The sequence below is a fragment of the Malania oleifera genome, chromosome 3 (genome assembly GCF_029873635.1).
Source record: "Malania oleifera isolate guangnan ecotype guangnan chromosome 3, ASM2987363v1, whole genome shotgun sequence".
In the NCBI taxonomy this organism is placed as follows: domain Eukaryota; kingdom Viridiplantae; phylum Streptophyta; class Magnoliopsida; order Santalales; family Ximeniaceae; genus Malania; species Malania oleifera.
This window is the reverse complement of record NC_080419.1, coordinates 33857794-33884908: the sequence shown is the minus strand read 5'-3', so window position 1 is coordinate 33884908 and position 27115 is coordinate 33857794. Positions and strand designations below refer to the sequence as shown.

The window sequence follows — 27115 nt, the reverse complement described above, 5'->3', positions numbered from 1 at the left end:
GATCAAAGATGGGGATTGGACCTTAGAGGATGGGATAGATACAAATACTCTTTGGAATAGATTAGCTAGTTCTATTAAAAAGATAGCAAAAGAGATTTTAGGTGAATCAAGGGGAAGATTCTCAAATAGCAAAGAAAGTTGGTGGTGGGATAAAGATGTACAAAAAATCATAAAGACAAAAAGAATTTTGTATAAAACGTGACAAAAATGTAGAAATAGAGATAACTTTGAAAAATATAAGGAGGAAAGAAAAGATGCAAAAAGGGTCGTTAGTGAAGCTAAATATAGATCATTTAATAGTTTGTATGATAGATTAGGTACAAAAGAAGGGGAAAGAGATATATTTAAACTTGCTAAAGCTAGAGAAAGGAAGAGCAAGGACTTAGGAAATGTAAAATGCATAAAAAGTGAGGACGATATTGTCTTGGTTAAGGACGAAGATATTAAAGAAAGATGGCGAAGTTACTTTAGTAAGTTGTTTAACGAAAATCAAATAGAAGGCTTAAACTTAGAGTTGTCAAATGAGGAAAAGACTAAAAATATAAGATTTATTCGCAAAATTTGAGTTAATGAAGTTAAGTTTGCACTAAAAAAGATGAAAAATGAGAAAGCTATGGGACCGGATAACATCCCAATTGAAGTTTGGAAATGCTTGGGTAATAACAAAATTATATGATTAACTAATTTATTTAATACAATTGTAAAAACTAAGAAAATGCCAGATGAATGGAGGAAAAGCACCTTAATACCTATATATAAAAATAAAGGAGATATTCAAAATTGTAATAACTATCGTGGAATTAAACTTATGAGTCATACGATGAAACTATGGGAAAGAGTTGTTGAACAAAGATTAAGGTTAGAAACGAAGATCTCAGAAAATCAATTTGGTTTTGTGCTTGGGAGATCTATCACAAAAGCTATTTATCTTTTAAGAAGATCAATGGAAAAGTTCAGGGAAAAGAAGAGGGACTTGCATATGATATTTATTGACCTCGAGAAAGCATATGATAGGATACCTAGGGAAGTTCTATGGTGGGTTTAAAAAAAAAAAAAGGGTATATATTGTAGGTATACCGATGTCATTAAGGATATGTACGATGGAGTAATGACTAGTGTAAGGACAATAGATGGAGAAATTAGAGAATTTCCAATTACCATAGGTGTACATCAAGGATCTGCTTTGAGTCCTTATCTTTTTGCTTTAGTGATGGACTAATTGACTAAGAGTATTCAAAAGGAGGTTCCATGGTGTATGTTGTTTGCAGATGATATTGTATTAATTGACGAAACTAGGGATGGAGTAGAGGCTGAGTTAGAATTATGGAGAGAAGCTTTGGAATCTAGAGGCTTCAGGATAAGTAGAAATAAAACAGAATATATGAAATGTAATTTTAGTAATGATAGGAGGAATATTGGAGACAAAGTTAAACTTGATGATGAAGAAATAAATAGCACTTGTAGATTTCGATACCTTGGATCTATTATGCAAGCTAAAGGAGAAATTGAAGATGATGTAATGCATAGAGTTAAAGCAGGTTGGGTAAAATGGAGAAGTGCTTCAAGTGTTCTATGTGATCGTAGAATACCCTTAAAATTGAAAGGGAAGTTTTATAGGACAGCTATAAGACCAGCTATGCTATATGGATCGGAATGTTGGGCGACGAAGAAACATAATATCCGAAAAGTAAAAGTTGCCGAGATGAGCATGCTTAGATGGATGAGTGGTATAACATTGAAAGATAAATTAAGGAATGAACACATTCATGGTAAGTTAGGTGTAGCTCCTATAGAAGATAAGATAAGGGAGCGATGACTCAGATGGTATGGACACTTGCAACGTAGGCCTTATAGTGCACCTGTGAGGAAGAGTGACTTAGTTACTGTGGGGGGCAGTAGAAGGGGTAGGGGTAGACCTAAAATAACTTGAGAGGAGATAGTGAGTAAAGATTTAATATCCTTGAATCTATCCAAAGAAATGGTCCATGATCGCATAAATTGGCGGAAAAGGATTCATATAGCCGACCCCACTTTGTGGGACTAAGGCTTGGTTTTGTTGTTGTTGTAGTTAGGGGGGGGGCGGGGGGGGGGTGTTTATACGGACCATCTAGTGAGTTGGGTTGAGGTTTGTAGATCTAAAAAGGAGGGGTGTTGGGTCTTAGTAAGCTAGTGTCTAAAAACATTGCTCTTTTAGCTAAATGGCTATGGCACTTCCCTATAGAAGATTCGTCCCTTTAGCATAAAGTAATAAGAAGTATGTTCAAGATGGATAAGAATGGGTTGGATACCAATGTTAATTTAAGATGTTCTTTGGGGTATCCATAAAGATCCATTTCTTAGATCTATCCTTCTTTCACCACTCACACTAAACTTGAAGTGGGGAATGGTTCTCGTAACCTTTGGAAGACCTTGGCTGGGAAACGCACCATTTTCCATTCTTTCCTTTGTATCTTTCATCTAAGCACTGAGCAAAATAAAGCCATTTCCTTTTTTGTTGGTGATTTGAGCAGTCCTTTGGTTTCCTAGAACCTCCACTTTAGGAGACCTCTCAACGACAGGGGGATGGTGGAATTGTCATCTTTGTTATTTTTATTGAATGGGAGTAAATCTTTCCAGCTCTATTCTACCATTTGGAAGGCTAAGGTTCCCCCTAAAATACAGGCTTTCACTTGCTTGGTTGTTCTTAACAAGATAAATACTAATAACTTGTTGCAAATTAGGACTTTGAAGGCTCTCTCTCCCAATATATGTGTGCTCACTTACAATAACTCTTAGACAACCTTTCATCTTCTTTTGCAATGTGAATTTGCCTAGAGGATATTAAATATGCTTTTTGGCATTATGGGAGAGAGCTAGGTATGTCCTCCTTGGGTGGAAGACTTTTTAGATATATCCTTCATAGGCTTTAGTAGAAGCAAGGATAGGGCAGCTTTATGGAAGTGTAGTTTTTTCGCAATATTATGGGAAATATGGATGGAACATAATACTCCGATATTTTTTGGGAAAAAATTAAAATCAAACATTAATTTGGGAAAAAATTAAGTAGTGTGTGTTGGTTATGAATTTTTCAAAGAGCCAAGCTTCCAGGAGTTTCAAAGAGATTGGAGGAACAAGCTGACTTGATAATCTCTACTCAGTTATTTTTATTTGTCTATTTCTGGATTGTCCCAATTTGTCTCAAGAGATATATCCTTCTCCCTCTTGTAAGCAAAGTGGTAAAGCTTGTTGATGTCTCCTTCATTAAAATTTCTTGAAAAAAAAAAAAGAAATGCCACATAAGATAGCTTCCCTTAGAAGAAAAGAACGAACTATAAGTGCATTGTGAAGATTTGTAAGCTTAAACAAATGAGGCACCAATAGCTCCAAAGAATTCACCCACACAAACATCTTCCTAAAACTGAATCCTACCGCCTACCCACTTTGAAATTGGTACGAGGAAAGAACAAACATGCAGCTTGGGAAACAAATTTACAGGGGCTTGCATAAGAAATAATGCCACTTCCTCTAGTGCCACACATTTCAATGAAGCCCGTATTTACTTTTTATTTTGTGCCATAGGGAATTAACCTCTAAAGGAACCTCCTCAACCATTTACCTATTAGGGAGATGTTTTTGGAAACCACATTGCCAAGCCGCACTCCCACCCTTCTTTCTTCAAATTTGGGTCTCCCCGGATCTAGAAAGTCATGCATCAACCTCTCAATAGCCCTAGCTACACTCGTGTGCAGTCTAAAAAGAGAAAGGAAGTAAATAATAACATTGGAAGTAGTGGCACATGAACACAACCCCTTACATAAAAATACACCCATTTCCACCACTCCAACTTCTTGCCAACCCTCTCGATCATGGGGTCCCAAAAGCCATGGAGTTAGAATCATCCACAAGATGATACCAAGATAAGAAAGCAACTACTCTAAGGAGATAGAACCCGCCAGGATTTTAAAACTTTCTAAGTCCCTACTGCCCAAATTAATTCCAACAACCCTCTTGGACAAGTTGAACCCCAAACTCACCATTTTTCAAAGATTTTTAACAAAATAATAACCTTGCTGAATTTCACAATATTATCCTCAAGAGAAAACATAGTACCATCAGCAAACTAAAGTGAGACACCTCCACTCCCTCCCTCCGAGATAAGCCTTTGATCACCCCGAACCCTTGACATGCATAAGCATGGTATCCACCACCAAGGTAAACAAAAGACGAACAGGTCCCTTGTCAAGCCCCAGAGTAGCCCTAAATCACTCTCTACATTGACCATTGACAACAACTAAAAAATTGTTAGGCAACCTCCAACAAACCTCCTCCAATATCCCCAAAACTTTTCTTTATCACCTTGCAAAAAATTAAAAATAAATAAAAATAACCCTGTCATAAGCCTTCTCAAAATATGGCCTAAAAATATGTGCCTTCACCTTCCTCTTCTCACATCCTCCAAAACCTTACTAGCCACAAGTATAACATCTAAATTTTTTCTGCCACAAATAAACATCATATATACTCACATTGTCCCCCAAAACCTCTCTTGGCTTCTCAGCTAAGACCTCAAAAAGAATCTTGTGAAAACTATTGACAACACTAACAGACCTAAAGTCCCTTCAAGATCTTTCCTTCTTAGGGACAAAGGCTAAAAAGGTAGAATTCACACTGTTTCTCACCACCTCATAACAATGAAACTTATCAAAAAACCTCAAGATGTCCTCGTGCAAGACCTCCCAATTATACTAAAAAATGGTCATGGTGAAACCATCAGGACCCAAAGGTTTCACCCTACTCATCTCAAACACCATTTTTCTTAATTTCTTTTGTGTTAAAAAGTCTCTCAAACCATTGGACTAAGCTCACCTCCATGCGGTTCCAACCGATGTCCACCATCAATCCATTCGGGAGCTCCTCCGAATACAATTCTTTGAGAAATTTGAGCCGCCGTTTGAGAATGCCCCTCCCCTAATTACCTAAGTCTAATTCCAACTCCTAGATAAAACCTTTCCCCAAGTCTAATTCCAATCCCTAGATAAAACCTTCTCAACAAGCCACCCTATGAAGAAAAAAAAAAAGGAATCGCAATCACCTTACTTAACCAACTTCTCTCATTTTCTAGCACCACCTCATGTCCTCCCTCAATAAGAGAATCACCAAATCATTACAAAGAATAGACCTTCGGGCACTAGCCTCCCCATCTAACAATCCACTCTCCTTAAACATATACAACCCAACATTTTTTATATCTTTGACTCAAACACCTATTTATCCAATGTTTCAACATCAACTTGAAATGCTTTAGTTCTTTCATCAATTTAAACCCCTCCCACACCTAAACATGACACTCTCCTCAATGAAAAAATGGTTAGTTCCCACACCAAAACATGACTCTCTCCCCACCACTCTCACACACGCTCTTGAGTTGAAGGTTGCATCGACATGTCTTAAAATGAAAAAGACAGCTCCCAACTACAATGTGTTGGAATCTAAAAGCAGAGGAAAGTGATCAAATACAAGCGTAGCAAAAGTCTCTTGCATTACATGTGGTAAAGTGTCTTCCCACATGTTGGTGAGCCAAAATTTATCAATACGAGAGGAAGCATGTCTTATCTCCAGACACCATATGAATAAATGGCCATCGCTTAAAAAAATGTCCCTAAGCCTATAATCCTAGTAACGAAACCAAACCTTCCCATCTTATTAGAGATCCTCACCTCCACCCCCAATTTATCTCTAGAATAGTGGATCATATTGAAATTCCCACTATAACCCAACACAGATCACGCAGGCTAAAAACACCCTCTAGCTCATCGAAGAAAGAGTTTCACAAAGAGGACAAATTAGGACTACAAACTCACGGGAACCACCACTTCCCGAAACATTTAATCTCTAACAAGACTAATAAAGAGAAAGACCCTATGGGGAGATCCTTAATGGAGGCTACCCTCATGTCCTAGGCCACAATTTGAACCTTAGACGAAGGTAAAACACTCAATCTCTGCTCCTAAAGTCCCTAATACTTTTGAAAATAAAAAGGTGTACTTCCCTTAACCTAGTATCATGCATAAACAAAACGTTAGGACTAACCTTATTTACTGATTCCCTCACCACTCTCCTCTAACCCTAATTGTGTGATCCCTACCATTTTAGGAAAGAAGTTCCATTAAACACTACTAGAGACCCTCAAGAACTTGCCTCCCTTGTCATAGCTAACCAATGACACCAACCTATCCAACACCCTACTCAACTTATTAGCCTTTTTTCTATCCCCAAACTCCCAAAGCAACATCCAACTCATCAAAGAGATGTTGAGCAAACTAGTTATGTCCCTCACATCAACTAAAAAGGACAAGGTTCTAGAGGACACCTCATCTATACACTCCATAGGGCACAACGATGACTCAAAAAATGTATACAATAAAAAACTAGGGGAATACCTTCAGAAAAATTTACCTACAAGGCCTCTAGATAGGGCTACAAATGAGCCAGCTGAGCCAAGCTTTAATATGTTCAGGCTCGGCTTGGTAGACCGAAGGCTCAACTCAAGCTTAGGCTCGAATCAAAGCGAGCTCAAAAATTTGGGCCCAAGCTTGGCTTGAAAATAAAACTATAAGCTCGAGCTCGAGCTCAAATTATTTGATTTCGCTAGAAGCTTGATTCTACCAATACAATTGGATTTTTTACCAGTTAAGAAAGCTTTTAAACTATAATTATTTAAATTAATAATGTTGTGGATCAAAGTCCACCACAGACTCCTAAAGCAAACCCGTTTTATCAGGTTGGTGAAGCCCAACCGCTACCCATTTACACAAAATAGGGTCCCATTTTATAAAGATGAGTTGGCTCTCACTCTTTTTATCTAACTGATGTGGGACAAGAGCCACAATGGGAGTACTTGCCTGTGAAGAATTAGACACACTGCTGCTATTGATTCTTGTCACGATCACGCACAATTTTTATCTCTTTCAATCTCTCTCTCTCTCTCTCTCAAAAACCAAGTGGATTCTCTCTCTCAATCTTCTAGGATTCTAAATCCGATGTGCATATCACTAAATTTCCATCCTAATTAAAATTGAAGTGCAGCGATTGTGTGAAGATTGACGATGGCAAAGCTAGTGGCCACATGTGGACAGGGCGGAGCAAGGAGGCCGAGAGGCTAATAGTGCACATGTACAACAACAACTAGATGGTTTGTGGATGGCTTGAGGCCTGCAGCAGTGGCCGCATGAGGGTGCGGAGAATGCAAAGTGAAGGAGAGAGAATTTGTTTCTTGTCCCACATCGGTTCAAAAGAAGGGAATAATCCTTATCCACCTTTATAAAAAACTTCTATTCCCATTTAAATCATTTATCCAAGTTTGCTCTCACTTCAATTAAAATTTTAATTAAATTAATAATTAATTTAAACAAGTTTATTGCTCTTAAGCTTAATCCTATTAAATGAGTTTATGAACAAGCCTAATTCGAACTATTAATTGAGCCTAACTGAGCTTTTAACCGAGTTGCTCACAAGCAAAAATGAGTTGAGCCAGATATATTTAGGCTTGGCTCGTTTATTAAATGAGCCTAAAAATTGGGCTTGGTAATCACTTAATTATAAAATAAATGAGCCCGAATGAGCACTTACCGAGCCAAACTCCTGAGCCACTCATGAGCATCTTGGTTCGTTTGCAGCCCTACCTCTGGATTGTCAATTCCTCTATCTATTGTCATCAAAATTTAGTCGGATTTCAGCACCATGGAATCATCAGTACACAGTTGAATGACATGCTAGGTATAAGAAGGATTATGGCACTGAAAAACATGATCAAAGATTCACAATCTCTATCAGCTTTATTCTCTTCCTAAATCTTCTAATCTATCCCTATAATAGCCTTTGGAAGCCCACCTTTTTTGCATAATTGCACATTTAATAGCCCATTATTTTCGGTGGAATTTCAATTCAATCACCTCAATTTGTCCTTTCAATCCCCTTCCTCAATTGGTTTTAGGAAGAGGTATGCTTTTTAAACTTCTCAAATCTAATATGTCTGACTAGGAACATGCTTAGGATTGATTATTTCAATTAGCATGATTAGGAGCATGCTCTAGGTCTTTGATTGTTGTATATTGTTTGCTTTGATGATGTTTTCTTTTAAAGGTTATTGCTTTAATGATGTTTTCCCTCATTGTTTAGAAGTCATTGCATGTTCTAATGAATTAAACAATTATGTATTGAACTCACTTCTTATTAGAAGCATGGTCCAAGAATGTGATTGGAAGCATGATTGTTGTTTTGTGTGACTGCATATTGTGCAATGCCTACAAATTATTCATGTTTTGGCCCTTCTTTTAATTTCATTCAAAATAGGAACAAACAGGGGATTGGGTTTAATCCCAAGTCCAATCCATGGATGAAATGCTTTTGTGTGCTTTTAGGATAGTATCATAACCATTTAGATACTATGCTCTTCATTATTTGTTTCTATTTATGGTCAATAATTAATTAGGGATTGCATCTTTTGTTCATTTTCGTATTATTTAGTTAAGTTTATTGCTTTGTTTCATTCATTATTGGTTTAGCTCAGTCGTTTATTACTTATGGTGTTCCCATGTTTATTATTCAATGCGTCCATTTGCAGTTATGTTTAACTTACAGTTTGATTTGAGTTAAATTAATTAATTTCTATTTTGAGGATTGGAAAAAAATACCAATTTGCTAAGATGGAGACTGAAAAGGCAGAGTAATGCACTTAGCAGACTTTAAAGTCCATTAAACTTCTCAATTTGTAACTTAATTCTTGAATCCTAACTTCCTATTAGGATGCTCTCCAAATGTCAATTCAAGACTTGAGGTGTTTTTGCTTATTTTTCCTACAAGTAATAAAATAGTGACTCTCTTTATATTAGATTAGATTCTTATCACTCAAGATTGTGTTAACCAAGGGTGTTGGCCAATTTGATTACATGATGAAGGATAATGGTCCATTAGAATCCCCATCACTCCAAGATTTTTGGGTTGGGTGCAGCTCTACCAGATATGGGTTCTCCAACGAGGTTACATTTGCTCATAAGCTCAGTCTTTGGAAAGGGGTTGAGAGTGGCAGATAGGAATTTTACAAGTTTGTAATCTTTGAAGTTGGGAATGGTAATAGGATAAGGTTTTATTTGGATTTCCAATGTCAATATACAGCTCTTATAAGATGAATTTGCGGAATTATTTAATCTGACAAGAAAAGGAAAAGTCGATGGCAAATGTAGCCTTGTTAGTTGATAACCAATTGGAGATGGAACTTTCTTGGTGAGGGCTGATTCGTTGCCCAATCTTAGGCATCAAAGCATATACAAAACAGAAAGGGAGCACAAATTTCAGACTAAGCAGACAGAGAGAAATAGGGGATCCTTTGAGTGAGAGGTTGCCCCATGCACTCGCCATTACACACTCGCTTATCAGTGAATTATGTTGCATCCCTATCAAACATGGAAGTAGCCAACCTGCTGTATTTATACATGAGATGAACCCATGATCATCTTCTGTAGCTCCTTCATTTATAGTTGGTGTATGCTTCTCAGGATCCATCCTAATACAGAGAATGAGAGTTTTCCATTGCCCTTGACAACAAATTTCTTGAATAACGGCAGCAGAATTAGATGTTCATCCAATGGGGTGCAGCTTGTCAATAGGATGGGTTTCTTCTCCCGAGAGAAGAAAGATTGAATACCCATAATCTAAATTGAAATAGAAGAAAAATGTATTGTAATACATGAAGAACAGGAAAGAATTACACCAACACAGTGCTGGAATTTGAGAGCCAATGAGGGAGATCTTGCCATATCTCAGTTTCAAACCCTAAAGACTCATTCAACTCCTCTTCTTTTTTAGATTTTATGTTTCTTTTTTCCAAGACAAAACTGCTTCAGCCACTCACCAGTTTCAGTGCTTTAAAAATGTTGTTTGGCCCTCAAACAGCGCAAGTGCGAATGAAGCAAGTGCTTCTGCATGCCTCAGCAATGGTAACTGTGACGCAGATGCACATGCTATCCTTGAACTTGTTGATTTTAGAAACATAAGTGATTTGAACTTGTGTTGGCAACTCCTGATCAAAAAATGGCAGCTTTTTTTTGCCAGGAAGCTGTGTGGAAGGCTATCTTTGCTCAGAAAATCTCAAGAGGACAGAGTAATTTTAGTCTGATGGTGTTTTATGTGCAACGATAGGAAGATGGCAAGACCTCTAATTGACCCCTATACTGCAAAAAGATGCAAGACTGTGGAGTATTATCTGGCCATGGCTTGGGGCAACTGGATCATGCCAGTGGTCTGCTGCAGTGCTGAAATGCAAGGGGGCAGTTTTGGCAGGAAAAAAGGAGGTGTAACTCCCATCCCCCTCCCCCTCCCCCAGCTGTCCTGGTGCATTTGGAGAGAAAAGAATAAAAGGGCTTTCAATGGAAAGGAGACACCTACAGAAGAAGAAAGATTTACTCATTTGCAAAGTGTGTGTGTGTGTGTGTGTGTGTCTGTGTGCGTGCTTCAAATAGAATGAATCTTTAACCCCCAAAGGTTCTTTCCCCTTTCCCCAGGCAGAATATTCTGATATGTGGTTCTTTGGTATAGCTTGTCATAATTATGTTGTCTCTGGGCAAACACCCCATTGGTGCCCTTTAATGCATATTTGTATATTTTTCAAAAAATTATATCACAATCAACATCCCATCCTCAAGCAATTAACACACTGTCTGCACAAAGAAGAGGACATCCACAGAAGCTGAAAAACCCACTCTCTGTTGTCTGTAAATGAAATAAGTTAAACAAAAGTCTCCCTCACAAAAGTAAACGTAGTTAAACTTATATACCTAAGATAGGCAAACTGGATATAGCAGAATCCCTCGTCTAATAACGTTAAGAGTACTAGAGAAGCCTATGCAACTATAAGCATCCAATCAAACAAAATTAACCATTGCATCAGAACCCAATAAATTTATCCTAATAGATAACAAGAGGAATTTCCAATTCAAGAAATCTCGTTCTTTCTAACTAGTGAAGCAACCCATGCACCAGATGAATACTCAAATCACTAGATACTAAACTGATGTAGCAATGGGAAGGTATGTTATAACCATATAGGAGATCTCTTCATATTAACACCACATCCAAAATAGAGACTATTTTCACCCTTGAGGACTTCAAACCATATGCTGCCTCAAAGCATCTGAGCATTGTTTTCCACAAAGAACAGCAGAATACTTTGAGGCAGGGACTTCTAGTTTAAATTGTGTACATCCAAGTTGTTTTTGTCGCCCCAAAATTTTAGGCATATTGCGTGCACGCAAAAATAGAAAACGCTAGTAGACCCTGTCAACTCAATCATTGCAATAACATAAACTAAATGAACACCAAGTATCGCAGCAGACAACTTCAATTGACTCAAATAATGCAAGCAGAATGTACCAGGTGACCAGTTTCAGGAAATGAAAGCCACTGAGAAAACAGTTCTTCAGCAAGACATGGATTCGATTTCAGCACCAATGGCGGCACCTCCGGAAGCTGCAATATTTCCGGGTCCAGGGCCACCACGTCCCCCACTACTTCCATGTCCATCGCAGCCAAATTATGCTACTGTCATACACACCACTAAGGCACCAATTACACCAAAACCCTAGATCCCAATTCACAGCAGTTTCTTCAGTCACAGCGCCGGAAAACAAGGCTAATGCCTAGCCCAAGTTCACCTGACAGCTACAGCATCGAAGTCGTGACAAGGAGCATTATGTAACCAATTCAAGCAACAATTTTCAGCATCCACTATAATATGAGATATAAACCTCGCTAAGTATGGCGAAATCCTCGATTTACGGCTCTGAAACTCGAACGAAATCCCGAGACCTTCACATATTCCGACAAATCTCCAGTTTTGCTTCTTCTTCGACACTTCGAATTTCAATGATCAATCTCTGAAGAACCTCTAGCTCAATCGACGTTTCTGCGCGGCTTTGGGGACTTCGAAACCCTTTGCCAAAAATAATGCAACTTTTTTCCCCCCTTTTCTTTCCGCCTTACTTGGGAGATTCCCATCGTTTCTTTTCTTTCCTTTTTCTAAAAAAAAATGTAAATAATGACACGTTATGTCTTAGACATGAACAACGCAAACGCAATGTTGTATTTAAGTCGTATTTTATTTTTTTATATTTAGAAGTTTACATTTTATTTTTAAAATTTAGATAGAATATAATATAAAATTATAATATATTTTATCCAACTCCTACAAATTTAACCTATTACTAAAATATAATATTTATGCAAATTTCTTTAAACTCAAACTCAAATTCATGTCTAAATTCAAAACTGTTAAACATATAATGTAAATGATTTAAATTCAAAGTCAAGTCAAAAAAAAAGGTTTAAATTCAACCGCATTCATAAAAAGTTTATAATTTTTAAAATAATGCTTGTAAATAGCTAAGTTAAAAAAGTTAATTGTTTTTGTTGAGATTGTATTCATTTAGGAGCTATTATTAAAAAAATCAAGAAACTAAAAAACAAAATTTAAATTTAAAAGCCAACAACAAATTCTCATTTTTATCCTTAAGTCAAATAATGACTAAAAATTAATTATTTTTTAATTATCATGGCATTTTATTTTGATTCTAATTAAAAATCATGTATAGAATGAATTATTTAATTTACAAAAATTAACTCTAAATATTATTATACTCTGGCAAAACTTAAACTCTATAATGGTTTGGTATATAATCAAAATTATGAAAATGAAACCCAAAAATATGAAGAAATGTTGAAGGTTAAACATCATGATCAATTATATCAACTGAGAATTGTTAAAGTTTACAACGATAAAGTTCATCCTCAAATTTTCAAAGAAAGTGATTTGGTGTTGAAGAAGATTAGACTTAATAGAAATGATTTTAGAGGGAAACTCACTCTTAACTACCAAAGGAACTATATAGTGAAAAATATTTTTTTATGAGTTATAATCTTAGTTGACATGGATAATGAAAAGTTTACCCACCCTTTTAACTATAATGTAATCAAAAAGTTCTATCCTTAGATCTTGTATTGTACCCTAAACTTTGCATTTCCAAAACAATGTAATGATTATTCAATGATTAATAAAGTATAAGTTTCTCTATTTCTTTGAATTCTTCTTGATGTAGTTTTTAGCTTTTACATTTAGGAAAGATGATATTTGTTTATAAAAAAAAAAACATATGTCGAACATTTCATTCCCCAAGTTGATTTTGAATCAGGGGTGAACTTTAAAAAAGAGAGTATACAAGCAGTCTGTCAAATAAAATGATAAGTTCGGTCCAAATAATCACAAATTGAGATTTTTTAAACAAATAAACTTGTTGTTTAACTCAAATGAAAGATGTTTCAGGTTGATCAATACTTGAGATAATTGTTCTTTTTGGACGAGCTAAGCAAACTAATACTGGGGTAATTTTTGAAGATATTTTAAGAATATTGATACTGGGTAGTCTTTGAAGAGTATCTAAGAATGTTTTTCCAAAAAGTATTTTTTTCATGGTCAAAATTCTTTAATGCCTACCACAAAGAAAAGTGAAGTGTTTTTGAAGCAATAAATAGTAGTCCTTGCTCAATCTATTTTATGTTCTTAATCTTTCCAATTTGCCGACATCGTGTTTTAAGGACCTGTTTGGATTGCCAACAATAGATGACTATTTTGAATAAACAAGTATAGACTACCCAAACCCCCAGGGTATGATTTAGGTGATAATACGGGCTGCACGAGTGCCTTTCACGAGGTCAGGTGTTCAAACCCTCTCGGGTTCGTTTCCGCCCTGGGACTTCTGAATTTACCCTCTCTTTGGAGTTGTGGGGTCAACTTCAAGGGGCGCAGGATTAGTCACATGGACTGTAAAACGAACGCGTGGATACCTGGTGCGTAATCCAAAAAAAAAAAAAAAGTATAGACTACCCAAACCATTGTTAATCTATCTTGCCTTTTTATTTATAAAAAATAAAATAAAATGGAGTGGTCACTTTATTTTATTTTTGAAAAGGAAAAATAAAAACAAAAGTTTTTTAAAGAGATTAGGTACGAAAGTACAATTTTGCATAAGGAAGGTAACATTTTAAATCCCTATTCTTGAGAGTTTAGAGGGTTAGCACCCTAAAAAACTCATTTCATTAAATGATTCACATGTTTACCGTGTGTGTGTGTGTGTATACAACCCATTTGAAATTATTTTTGAAAGAAAACAAACTCCTAAAAGACTTCCATGTGATGACTAATCAAAGCACTAAACAAATAAATCAAAAATAACATATACAACATACATAAGAATGCAAATAATGAAATAATGTAAGGGAATATGAGTTTTTGTTTGGTGTGACTAAATCTACTAAGTAGATTACCTACATATCATCAAAAAAGGAATCAAGTCATGTGTAGTTTAAAAACTGTTTTCAAAAATAATTTTGAAAAAAAAATAACAATCATTCAAAATCATTGTTGAAAAACACTTGAAATCCTTGATTAATCTTGAAACCTTCATTGAAAAAATATTATGCTCTTGATTTAGAAATAAGTTTTCCAATTAATTCTCTATCAAAATTGAGATTGAAACCAAGTTTATACATTTTGAAAAATCACTTTTCAAGCATCAAGTCGGGTGATTATCTTGAAATGATTTTTATTTTTGTAAAAACTTATAAATGTTATGGATTTTTTGAAGGAAAACCACAAATCCTACTTGAAACTCGGTAAAGACTTGGACACCCAAAAGTCACATCATGGATGTATGACTCTAAGGTTTCTATAATAAATAAATAAATGAATAAATTAAAACTTGAAACCTTTGAATTAGTTTAAAAGAAACATTAGTGATAATCCTTCATCTTATGAAAAAGTTGATTTTTTGTATGAAAATCATAAAACCCATTATAATAGCATCATTAGACACACTAATCTATAATTAGGAAAGTGCATAAAGTCAAATGGAGGCAAAATATCGAAGAAAAATGGAAAAAGGTACCAATTTTGTACCTCTCAAAATTGGCGGTTAATCATCTTCTGAAATTTTAGAGGTTGAGTCGACTATTTGAACCCTCAACAACTACTTTTTCAAACCAGCACAAGCCGATCGATCGCTTTTTTTGTGTGCCCTTTTTGGCATTTTCCCGTGCATATCCAAATACATATTGAAAAAGGAGAAAGCACTACAAAATTACATGTAGAACGAAGAAACTTAAGAGATATGGGAGAGAATGCATATGAATCCTAAAACATGCTTCTATGGATCATGACATATTATATATGGCAAATGTAAGAAAAATGTAAGAAAATGACATGAGAAGAAGAGAAGAATAGTGACCTCTAAATGCTAATCTCTTTTTGTAGACCAATGAAGACTTTTCCTAGAAGAAAAAAATTCTTGAATGCTCTTGAATGCTTTTAATGAGATGTGGTATCCCTCGTTCTTCATCTAATCAAAACTCTCTTTCTTGCATTTTTTTTTTCTCTCAAAATGGCATCTCCGTACCCTCTCATTTTCTTGTCCTAAACTCTCCCCTAAGGGGTCCTTTGATAAACCTTTTGGGCTTGGAGGAAAATCCATTTTCAAGTTTAAATTTTAAAATTCAAATTTAAAAATAACCACCACCTCTTAGTTGTCAATGTCGAAGGTTGACATGTGATATTAAGAGGACACATAGTTGGCCTAAGATCTCCAGCATACCACATGAAGACATGTAAAAAAGAAATTAAAATTTAAGGGCAGGCCAGTTGACCTCCCTAGGGTTCTACCAACGGTTATTTTAGAGAAGGTTGGTGGTTGGTTGTCGCCTCTAACTTATTTTCTCTTCTATTTTTTGTTTGCTTCCCACTTTTCACATATTCAAAAGACCTTATTTTAAAAGGGAAAAAATTCATTCTTTAAATTAAATCCAGAAACACCTTAATATGTTTTGCAAGTTGTTATCAATGGTGCAAATTTCATAATAGATCATTGCTGGAGTTAATAGAAAGAATTCATGGATAGGTTTGATGGTCTCAACTGATTTCCAACTCAAGTAATGATGGGGAGAAAAGGTTAGCTAAACATATATATATCTTCAATGAATGGTTAAAAAAATGACATATTTATCTTTTCCTAAAATTTTATCCAAAAATATTAGTAAAAGAGGGGCAACTATCAATAGTCAATTTTTACCCAAAATAATAACATAATTTAGCTGAATATATGAAAATTAAACTAATAAATGAAAGAATAAAGAATGTTGCATGGGGCGATTAATCAACCACTTAATGGCGGTTGACCAACTTGCTTTTCTCCTTCCTATTTTGTGAAGGAACATGGCACCACCTGATAGTGGTCATCTAGCCCTTTAAAGGCGATTGACCAGGCCAAAAAAGATTTTGAATATTTTTTGAATTGTTTGCATTTGATTGGTTGATAGATCTCGGCATGCCAAGTGCCCTTAATTGTTGTCACGTGTTAGACAACCACTAGGGCAGTTCATGGATATTGGTTGATAGTTTTTATTTTTAATTTTTAATTTTTAAAATTCAAAATTCGAATGTTGTTTCCTTTCACGTTAAGTGGTCTATAAATATATAGAGGGGAGTTTTTTTTATACATCCAAGTGGGGGCAGAGGAGAGAAAACTAGAGGAATTTGAGCATTCTTTGGAAAAAGGTTTGAGAGTGTTATGTTTTGGAATTGGGAGAAGAGAATAACATCATTCTCTCTTTTTGTTTGAGGGTTCTTTTGGGGTGTGAGCTTTCTAGTGTGTATCACTAGTCAATCTACCTTTTTGTCAGTATCAAAACAGAAATCGGATTCAAAAAGCCAACAATTCAATCTCGTAGCAGGTCAGTCAACTAACCCTGACGGTCAGGTGACTAACCTGGGTCAGGCGACTAACCCTGATGGTCATTCGACTGACCTTCTTCTGTTCTCGGTATTTTTGTCTAAAATCTTATACAGTCAACTAAGGTCCTTTTGTCAGTCAACTAACCCAACACTGCCACTCCAGAAATCTATTTTTAAATTCTTCAAACGACTGACCCTTGAGCCACAATCGACTGTAGTTGCCCAGATTCTAAAATTTCAATATTATTTTACATTGTTTATAGCCTTGCTTAGCCTTGTGTAATCCCTTATTTGAGATTTTGAACTTCCATGATTTAGAAAGCATATTTGAGCTATTTAGATTTCAACATCGATACTTGCTAGCTTGTAAATCATTTGTGGAATATTGTTTGCTAAGCATAGAATTTAATTCTTGGAACACTGAAATTGCATCTTTCCGCATTTAACTTAATATCTTTATGAGAGAATCAATTGGGACTTATTCCTAGATAGCATCATACACCTTTTAAAAATCCTGGTACATGTGAAATGTCCTTTGATTTATTGTGTTTATATTGATTAATTGAATTCTTAATTTTAAGTGTTTGAGTATGTATGCTTGCTTGAGAGGGCTGAAATTGGTAGGACTAGGTCACTCATCCCCGTCATACATCATCTTGGTGGTGTTACCATCCCATCCTGCATCATGGACATAAAAAATGCTTTTCTTCATGGTGATCTCAAAGAGGATATTTACATGAGTCCTCCTCTGGGTTTGTTTTCTTCCCCGTTTTCCACAATATGTAAGTTAAAGTGATCTCTCTAGGGCTTAAAATAGGCTCCCCGAGCGTGGTTTGAAAAATTTAGGTCAACTTTGCTTCATCTCTCCTTTTTTCAAAGCCAATATGACTTTTCTTTGTTTCTGTGCAAGACTCCTACTGGTTTCATTCTCTTACTTGTATATGTGGATGATATTGTCATTACTGGCACCGAATCCAACTTGATTGATCATCTTTGTAATGACCCGAAAATTCCAGTCATTTTTTTCCTGCTATAAAATCATATTACTTTGATATTTCTATATTATGTACCATAACATCTAGATCCCAAAGTGGCCCCAAGGTATTCCCTGTTCATAAGATATCACACCTATGCAGCGGAAAACATAAAATCATACCTCCATAATCACAATACCAGAATTCAATATTTTTCCCAAACATATATATGTATATATACATCTCTCCAGAAACATTCCCCAAACCTCCTAACATCTACTCAAAAATACATTCTCTTGAACCACTTACCCTGCAGACAGGGTAGTACAAATGTCCTCTCTATCTTCGAGCCTGATCTGCTCGTCTCGCTGAATCACCTGAAATATGTTTGATTACTGGGATGAGACACTTCTCAGTAAGAAGAAACATGTTATTACTAGTGTGTGGCATATGAGTTTATATGCAAAACATAACCTTTAATTAGAACTATAAATGAGATATCATGTAAAAATATTTGTACTATAACTCACACCTATGTCATTTAAAATACAGTAATTCTGAGTTATTTATTCAAACATACTTCTATCTCTATTATATAATCACTGTTTTCTATGTATACTGTATATGTATATAATTCTAAAAACTTCCCTGAATGGCTGTATGTCATGATTTAACCTCTCATGACAAGGTTGTGTGGCCCGTAGGCGGGACTAAACATTGGTTGGCCTACCAGTGCTAGTCTAACTGTATTTATGTATATGTCTGTAGCGCGAAAGGCTCGCTCCACCTAGTTCGGACGCCAGAGAGCCCTTTACTCTACCTGTGGCACAATCGACATTCAACACCATACTCTATCTGAGACGTATGGTTGCACTATTTATACTGTATAGCTACGGTACCGTGCTTTGTAAACTGTTCTGTTCCATTAGGGTCTGATACTATATAATACTTTATCTATATAATTACTATTTGTTTTACCATGATTCTGTATTAATTGTAAATACCATGATGTTGTATTTCTCTATTTTAACCATGACGCTATAACATAACTGTATATTTGTATCAATTGTATTTCTGTATGTCATGATTCTATAATCTTTATATCATGGTTCTATATAACATTGTATAATCATGGTTCTGTAAAACACTGTATAATGATGATTCTGTAAAACATTGTATAATCATGATTCTGTAAAACATTGTATAATCATGGTTTTGTAAAATTCTATTTATTCATGGTTCTATAATTTGAACACCATAATACTTTGAAAGCTGTATTTCATAGTTCTATATAATCATGTAAACTATAGTTCTGTAAGACACTGTATAGTCATAACTCTGTAAATAAAACTATGTAATTTGTATATCATAATTCTGTAAAAGCTATATAATCATAATTTTGTAAATCTGTATAAAATTCTATAATATTCCAATAATACTTATACCACACATTTAAATAAAACTCGTTAAATGTAGTATGTAAAATTGTATAATCAAATTTTATACTTTACTGATAAAATTTCTAAATTAACTGGCATAACATATTTCCCTTACCTGACTTTCTAAGGACTGTTTATTATTTTCTTATTTCACACTTGCGATGTTTGTAATTTCAACATCCTGAAATTATACACATGTTTTTCCCCAGTCAATCAACTGAATTTCCTAGAATTATCATATTCACATTTTTTTTTCCGAACCCGCATATTCCTAGTTTATCTACTGAATATCAACCAGACAAATATTATTGTTTTTACCTTATTTCCTGGGAAATATCCGCCGAAACTCTAACTCATACCTGCAGCTTTTACACCATAACCCTATATTTCACAAAATTCCAATTCCTTAGTTCAACCCCAAAACTATATTCATATTCACATTTTTAGGCCTATACATTCAAAAATTCAGATAAACAACCCATAAACACCCAAATAACCTCCTTACCTCAATTTTGGAATGGTGCCTAAACTTCCCAAACCAAAATCTTCCTAGGAACCCCGTGGTGGTTCTTGATCGTCAATCCGGGCTTTAACGGAGTTGGAATCGAAGGAAGAAGAACAGGGGTCTGTTGGTTTGCATGAGAGAGAGAAAAGTGTTTAATTTTAATTCTTCAAATGAGCTCTCGGTTCTTTTATAATTTCAGCACTGTCAGAGAAAACTTTCGCCGATTTTCTCTTATTCTCATAAAACCATCATTGGTTTTCTATTAACCGACCCAAAATTTACTGCTTACCTTTTACTCAACCGCGGTAAATTACCAAATTCGTCGCTGATTTCCCACCCCCTTCAAAAATCGGCGCGGGTTTTTCTCTTGCCTCACCCAAAAATCCACTTTTTTTTTATTTATTTTATTATTATATTTTTCGGGTCTCTACATTCTTCTCTCCTTTTAAAAATTTCGTCATCGAAATTGCTAACGATACATGTACATCATCATTAGCGGAAAAATTCGCTACTTATTTTATTAATTACCCTCACTTATGACAGAGAAATGTCGTGGTTACATATATGGTTTTGAGAGACCACAAAAACTAATCAAAATTCTCCCAACACTCACTTTACCCTATAAACCAAAACACAATTATACATACATTATCCTACACTTCATAAAAAAAATAAAATTAAAATTATACTTACCTCACCTAAACCATTACCTTTCCTTTTCTGATTAATGTGGATCCCCACTGAATAGATGTGGGTACTTCTGTCGTATTTCCTCCTCTAGCTCCCACGAGGCCTCCTCCACTGCATGATTCCTCCATAATACTTTCACTAATGGAATTCCCTCGGTGCGCAACTTTTGTTCCTTTCTATCCAGAATTTGCACTGGTGTTTCCTCATACGCTAAAGTATTTATAAGCTCTATATCTTCGTAACTGATCACGTAGGAGGGATCTAGGATGTATTTTCTCAACATGGAAACATAGAATACGTCATGAATCCTAGACAGAGTTGGTGGTAAAGCTAGCTTGTAAGCGACTGGACCCACTCTCTTAAGTATCTCGAATGAACCAATAAACTTAGGGCTCAACTTACCCTTCTTTCCAAATCTCATAACTCCTCTCAGCGGTGCTACTCTAAAAAATACCTGATCTCTCACATCAAATTCTAACTTCCGGCGACGAGTATCTGCATAACTTTTCTGTCGACTCTAAGTTGCACTAATTCTGTCTTTAATAAGTCGGACTTTATCGTATGCCTACTGCACTAACTCTGGTCTCAAAACTCACCTTTCACCCATTTTATCCTAGTATAGTGAAGAACGACACCTCTTACCATATAATGCCTCGTAAGGCGCCATCCCGATGCTGGCCTGGTAGCTGTTATTATACGCAAACTCAACCAACGGCATATACTACGTCCAACTACCTTCAAAATCCAGCACGCATGCTTGTAACATATCCTCAAGTATCTGGATCTTCGTCTCTGTCTGCCCGTCAGTCTGAGGATGAAATGTCGTGTTGAATGCTAACTGAGACCCTAAATCTTCCTGTAAGCTCTTCCAAAATCGTGATAAGTTGTGGATATCGATATGAAACTATGGACACTGGCACATCATGGGGTCGAACTATCTGCTGAATGTATAATTCTGCCAGTTTGTTCGTAGAATAGCTAGCTTTAATAGGGATAAAATGAGCGATCTTCATCAATCGATCAACGACCACCCAAATAGCATTCTGTCCATGCCACGCTAGCGGTAGACCTATGACGAAATCCATAGATATATGATCCCACTTCCACTCAAGGTTGTGGAGTGGCTGCAACTGTCCTATCGGCCTCTGGTATTCAGCCTTTACCTGCTGGCACGTCAAACACTGCTCTACAAATTCGGCTATCTCTATCGTCATACCACTCCACCAGAATGTCTTTTAGAGGTCCCGATACATTTTAGTACATTCCAAGATGGACTGTGTATAGAGATCTGTGCACCTCCTCTAGGATACTCCTCTTAATTTTAGCATCTATAGGTACGCACAATCTGGTACGGAACCTCGAAATTCCATAATCTAAAATATTAAACTCCTCCCCCCTGACCATCTCATACTTTATCCATCAGTTCTTCTAATTCTATATCATCCTTTAAGCAACTTTAACCCTCTCCTATAGAGTAGGCTGTAACACTAGGTTGGCTATAAATGTCTGGTGATCATTTTCTACTAACTCCACACCGAACCTCTCCAAGTCCATCTGAATCAGATGCTGAATCTCTACTGCTAATAAGGCTGCTTCTACTGATTTTTGACTTAGAGCATCAACCACAACATTTGCCTTCCCTAGGTGGTAGCTGATAATGCAATCATAATCTTTAATGAGTTCTAACCATCTTCTTTGCCTTATATTCATTTCTTTCTGAGTGAAGAAATGCTTTAAACTTTTATGGTCAGTGAAAATCTCGCATCTCCCACCATAAAGATAATGCCTCCAAATCTTTAGAGCATACACTACCGTAGCTAACTCTAAATCATGTACCGGTTGGTTTTTTCATACTCTTTAAGCTGCAGGGAAGCGTAAGCAATAACCCTCCCATACTGCATCAACACACATTCGAGTCCCCTCAATGATGCGTCACTGTATATAACAAATACATCCTCTCCTGATGGGATAGATAACACCGGTGCAGAGACAAACCGTTGTTTTAATTCTTGAAAACTCTATTCACACTCGTCGGTCTATTTGAATTTCACATTTTTCCTCGTGAGTCATGTTAGTGGACCCGATAATCTAGAAAAGCCATCCACAAAACGCTTGTAGTACCCTGCTAGACCAAGGAAACTCCTGACCTCCTGAACGTTCCCCGGTCTCACCTAATTCACCACTACTTCAATCTTGCTAGGGTCTACAGATACGTCGTCCTCGGAGATCATAAGCCTGAGGAAAGTGACCTGCTTCAGCCAAAATTCACATTTCTTGAATTTAGCAAAAAATTTCTTTTCCCTTAATACTTGCAATACCAACCTTAGATGATCCTCGTGCTCCTCAAAACTCTTCGAATAAACCAGTATATCATCAACAAATACCACAAGAAACTGGTCCAATTACTAATGGAACACCCGATTCATTAAGTCAATAACACTGCCAGTGCATTAGTTAATTCGAATGGCATCACCAAGAACTCGTAGTGCCCATACTTGGTTCGAAAAGTTGTCTTCGAAACGTCCTTTGCTTTAACTTTAACCTAGTGATATCTCGACAGAAGATCAATCTTGGAGTAGACCTAGGTCCCTTGGAGCTGGTAAAAAAAATCATCAATTATGGGAAGAAGATATTTATTTTTGACTGTCACTTTATTTATCTCTCTATAATCAATGCACATCCTCATAGTCCCGTCTTTCTTTTTCACGAATAAGACTGGTGCTCCCCAAGGAGACATGTTAAGCTTGATAAACCCTTTATCCAATACTCCTGCAACTGATCTTTCAATTCTTTCAGTTCAGTTAGAGCCATTCTGTAGGGTGCTTTAGATATCAGTGCTGATCCTGGTAGTAAATCCACGGCAAATTATATCTCTTGATCTGGTGGTAAATCAGGTAATTCTTCCAGAAAAAAATCTAGAAATTCTCTAACTACCAGAATATCAACTTGTTTCAATTCTTCCCTTAGCATCTCCTTTATATAAGCAACATGCAACCACCCTAAAGCAGCCTACTCACCTAAATAGCTAACACTAACTATGGCGAGGCGCACACACGTGAACCCACAAATCTGAATTCTTGCTCACCCAGGGGGTCTGAAAATAACTTTTTTTTTTTATGGCAATCAATGCTGCCGTAATTAGCTGCCAGCCAATCCATACCCAATATCACATCGAACCCCTGCATGTCTAATATCACGAGGTCGGCTGGTAATACTTTCTCTGGAATGCCCACTAAATAGTTTTTAAGTACCCTCCTACACCTCACTATTGATCTAGTCGGCATGGTTACTGACAACTCAACATCTAACATTTGTGTTTTAGCCCCATATAATTTAGCATATCCCAATGACACAAAATAATGGGTGGCACCTGTGTAAAAAAAAACAACAACTTTATATGGTAAAGCTGTAAGAACCTGTCACGACATCTCTGGCAGTCTCAATGTCTATAACACCCCAAACCCCTCGTCGGCCCGGGGTGCTACTTTAGTGACATTTGTGTACCTGATACCATCTCAAAACAATAATCATGCAGCGAAAATAATGAAACATTCTCCATATATACATTACCAGAGTTCTAAGTTCTTTCATACATAAAGGTTTCCCAAACATCCATATTACAATCCGACCCAAAGCTGAACAACTAGCTCGATCCAAATACCATAATACATATTAATTAACTTACAACATAACTTACATACACCTGAGATCATACAAATCTTCCCAAAAAACAATTCTAACTTCACCCCCCTGACGCTGCTAAGCACGATACCTATTATTTCCTGAAAAGATGATTTGTATATTGGGGTGAGACACTTCTCAGTAAGGGTAATCAAGTTAATATCAGTGTGTGGGCATCATGCACTAATGTTTACAGAAAACATCCATTCTTCATATAACCGAAAGTAGTTGTCTTTACATCATACGTACTTATACAATTGGAAATACTTGTTTCATTTTCCTGACTTAAACAATTCAATCATTTCATAACATCATTTACATAAATATACAGATATGCATAAAAGACACCTACCGAGGTAAGGTATACCCTCTACCAAGGCTAATTGGCTGAAACCACCCACACCACTTTTGCAGTACAGTGTGGGTGCACATGGCCACATATATAATTCCTAGCAAAGGTATCGTGCTCATAACATAATCGTCCTCAAGATTCCTAAAGCATATCGTGCAATTTAAGTAATAAAAATCATATTTCATATTCATTTCATATAAAACCTGACACAGTACAAAACTCGGCTCTCGCGGCCATCATACATATAAAACTCAGTCCTCACGGCCATCATATGAATCTTCTTGCGTTTTCATAGAAAGTTCCAGTATTTCACAAACACTCATTTTTTCGGTTATGAAGTAGTATATACATATCATTCACTTACCACACAATTTCCTGTACTTTGAATATAGTCTGTAGGCAACCAAGAAAACATAGCATATATAGTTTAAAACATAAAACTGAGCTTTCCACCGTTCGTTTATACTGAAAATACCATAATATATATCCTAAGTTTGAAAACAGATCTTTGAACGGTTGGTTTTAGAAACTTCAACTGAAAACCTGAATATACTTACTTCATAAACATTTCAAACATTTCATTTTCATTTAAAAGCTGACTTAACTTAATCCCCTTACCTATTCTGAAAAAAAATCCAAAACGCTCGAAAATCGATTCCTAACTTTTTCTCGAAATCAAGAATCTACTCCGCTAGATTGTAGATACTCGCTCCTTGAACCTCATGGTAACTTCCGATCGTCAATACGAGCGACAAACGGCGAAGGATCAAAGAGAGAGAGAGAGAGAGTGTGGTTCGTGGTTCTAGAGAGAGAGAGAGAGAGAGAGAGAGAGATTTAGCTTTCTTAATGAAGAAGCAAACAAAAATTCTATCTATAGACTCTTGATTCGGTCAAATTCGCTGACAAAATGGCGCCTTCGTTGATGAGCTATAGAAGGCTATTCATCGATGAAAGAAGGGCTTCGTCGACGAACCCTAATCCTGATTTTTTTTTTGCCGTTCTGGATCTCTTTGTTGACAAGACTCTAAATTTTGTCGACGAAACACCTAAGGGCCCTCGTCGATGAGAATCTGGACCTTGTCGACGAAGCCTACTATTCTACTTTTAAAGTTTTCCTTTATTCTTTAATTTTCCTTATTTTTTTGGGTTCGGGTCTCTACAATCTCTCCTCCTTATAAAAATTTCATCCTCAAAATTTGCTAACTATTTTCCATCACATCATTTGAACTGTTATTGCTCCGACTCCAGGAAGAGTTGGCGGCCACCCACATGGCAACCCTTTCCCAAATTTATTACCCGCCTTCACTTATGGTGGAGAAATACCGTGGTTACACATAGTCTCTCTGAAATTTAGAATACCCTACGTAGTTCTCTTAGAGACCATCCATACATAAACTCATAAACAACTGACAAACTAAACATACTTATCTCACCTGACCTGCATATAAAACAGATACGTACATGTTCAACCATACCAATCTATCTAACACTGATCATCACTGAAAAGCTATGGGTACTTCTAGCGTATTTCTGTCTCTAGCTCCTAAGAAGCCTCCTCGACCGCATGATTATGCCATAGTACCTTCACTAACTGTATTTCCTTCGTACATAGTTTTTGTACCTTCCGATCCAGAATCTGAATTGGTACCTCCTTGTAAGTCAACATCTCGAATCTCTAAAGGTTTATAGCTGATCACATGCGAAGGATCTGACATATACTTGCTTAGCACTGATACATGGAAGACGTTGTGAACTCTAAATAATGTTGGTGGTAACGCCGCTCGATAAGTGACTGGACCAATCCTTTCCAGGATCTCAAACGGCCCAATGTACCGATGACTCAGTTTATCTTTCTTTCTGAACCTCCTCACTCCCTTCATCAGAGCAATCCTCAAGAATACCATATCCTCGATCTCAAACTCTAGCACTCGTTGGTGAGTATCTGCATAACTCTTCTTTTGACTCTGTGTTGCCTTTATCTTCTCCTTGATTAGTTTGACCTTTGTAGAGGTCTGCTAAACTAATTCCGGTCCCAACACCTTCCGTTCGCCTACCTTACCCCAGTACAACGGAGATTGACACCGGCGACCATACAAGGCCTCATATGGTACCATCTCAATACTGGCATGATAACTATTATTACACGCGAACTCAACTAATGGCAGATATCTTATCCAACTTTCACCGAAATCCAGTACACATGCCTGCAGCATATCCTCCAAAATTCAAAGGTTCCTCTCGGACTTCCGTTCATCTGCAGGTGAAATGCGATACTAAAGGTGAATTAAGATCCTAAGACGTCCTACAAACTTTTCCAGAAACGATAGATAAATCGTGGATCTCGATATGAAACTATAGAAATCGGGACGTGTTAGCTTTATCGTGATCCGAAGAGGGGGGGTGAATTGGTATTTTTAAATCTATTCCCTAGGTATTCCTCCTAACAGTAGTATGTTCACAATCCTATGGTCAATCTAGTGCGAGTAATATCAGAAATTAAGTAAAGCAGTTTAATCAATTACACAAGCACCAGAAAGCAGTAAAGAGAAGGGTGACACACAGATATGTTATCGAGGTTCGGCCAACTACCTACGTCCCCGCCTTGGCAAACTAGCACAAGGATTATCACAATAACTTGCTCACTTAAACGGGTGGAGCGACACT

At 36.4% G+C, this 27115-nt stretch overlaps 1 protein-coding gene across 2 annotated transcripts in view; it reads right to left on the bottom strand.

Moving 5' to 3' along the window:
• LOC131152126 (serine/threonine protein phosphatase 2A regulatory subunit B''alpha-like) overlaps positions 1–12093 on the bottom strand; it is a 79717-nt gene extending 67624 nt beyond the window's left edge. The window contains exons 1-2 of one of the 2 annotated variants that reach the window (XM_058103785.1): positions 11781–12049; positions 11407–11694 (exon numbers count right to left, since the gene is read on the bottom strand). In XM_058103785.1, coding sequence (XP_057959768.1) covers positions 11407–11556 — 150 coding nt within the window. In that variant the 5' untranslated portion in view covers positions 11557–11694; positions 11781–12049. Of the gene's footprint in view, positions 1–11406 lie in introns of both variants that reach the window. The other variant, XM_058103784.1, reaches the window with a different exon arrangement.
• Positions 12094–27115: the final 15022 nt, after the last annotated feature.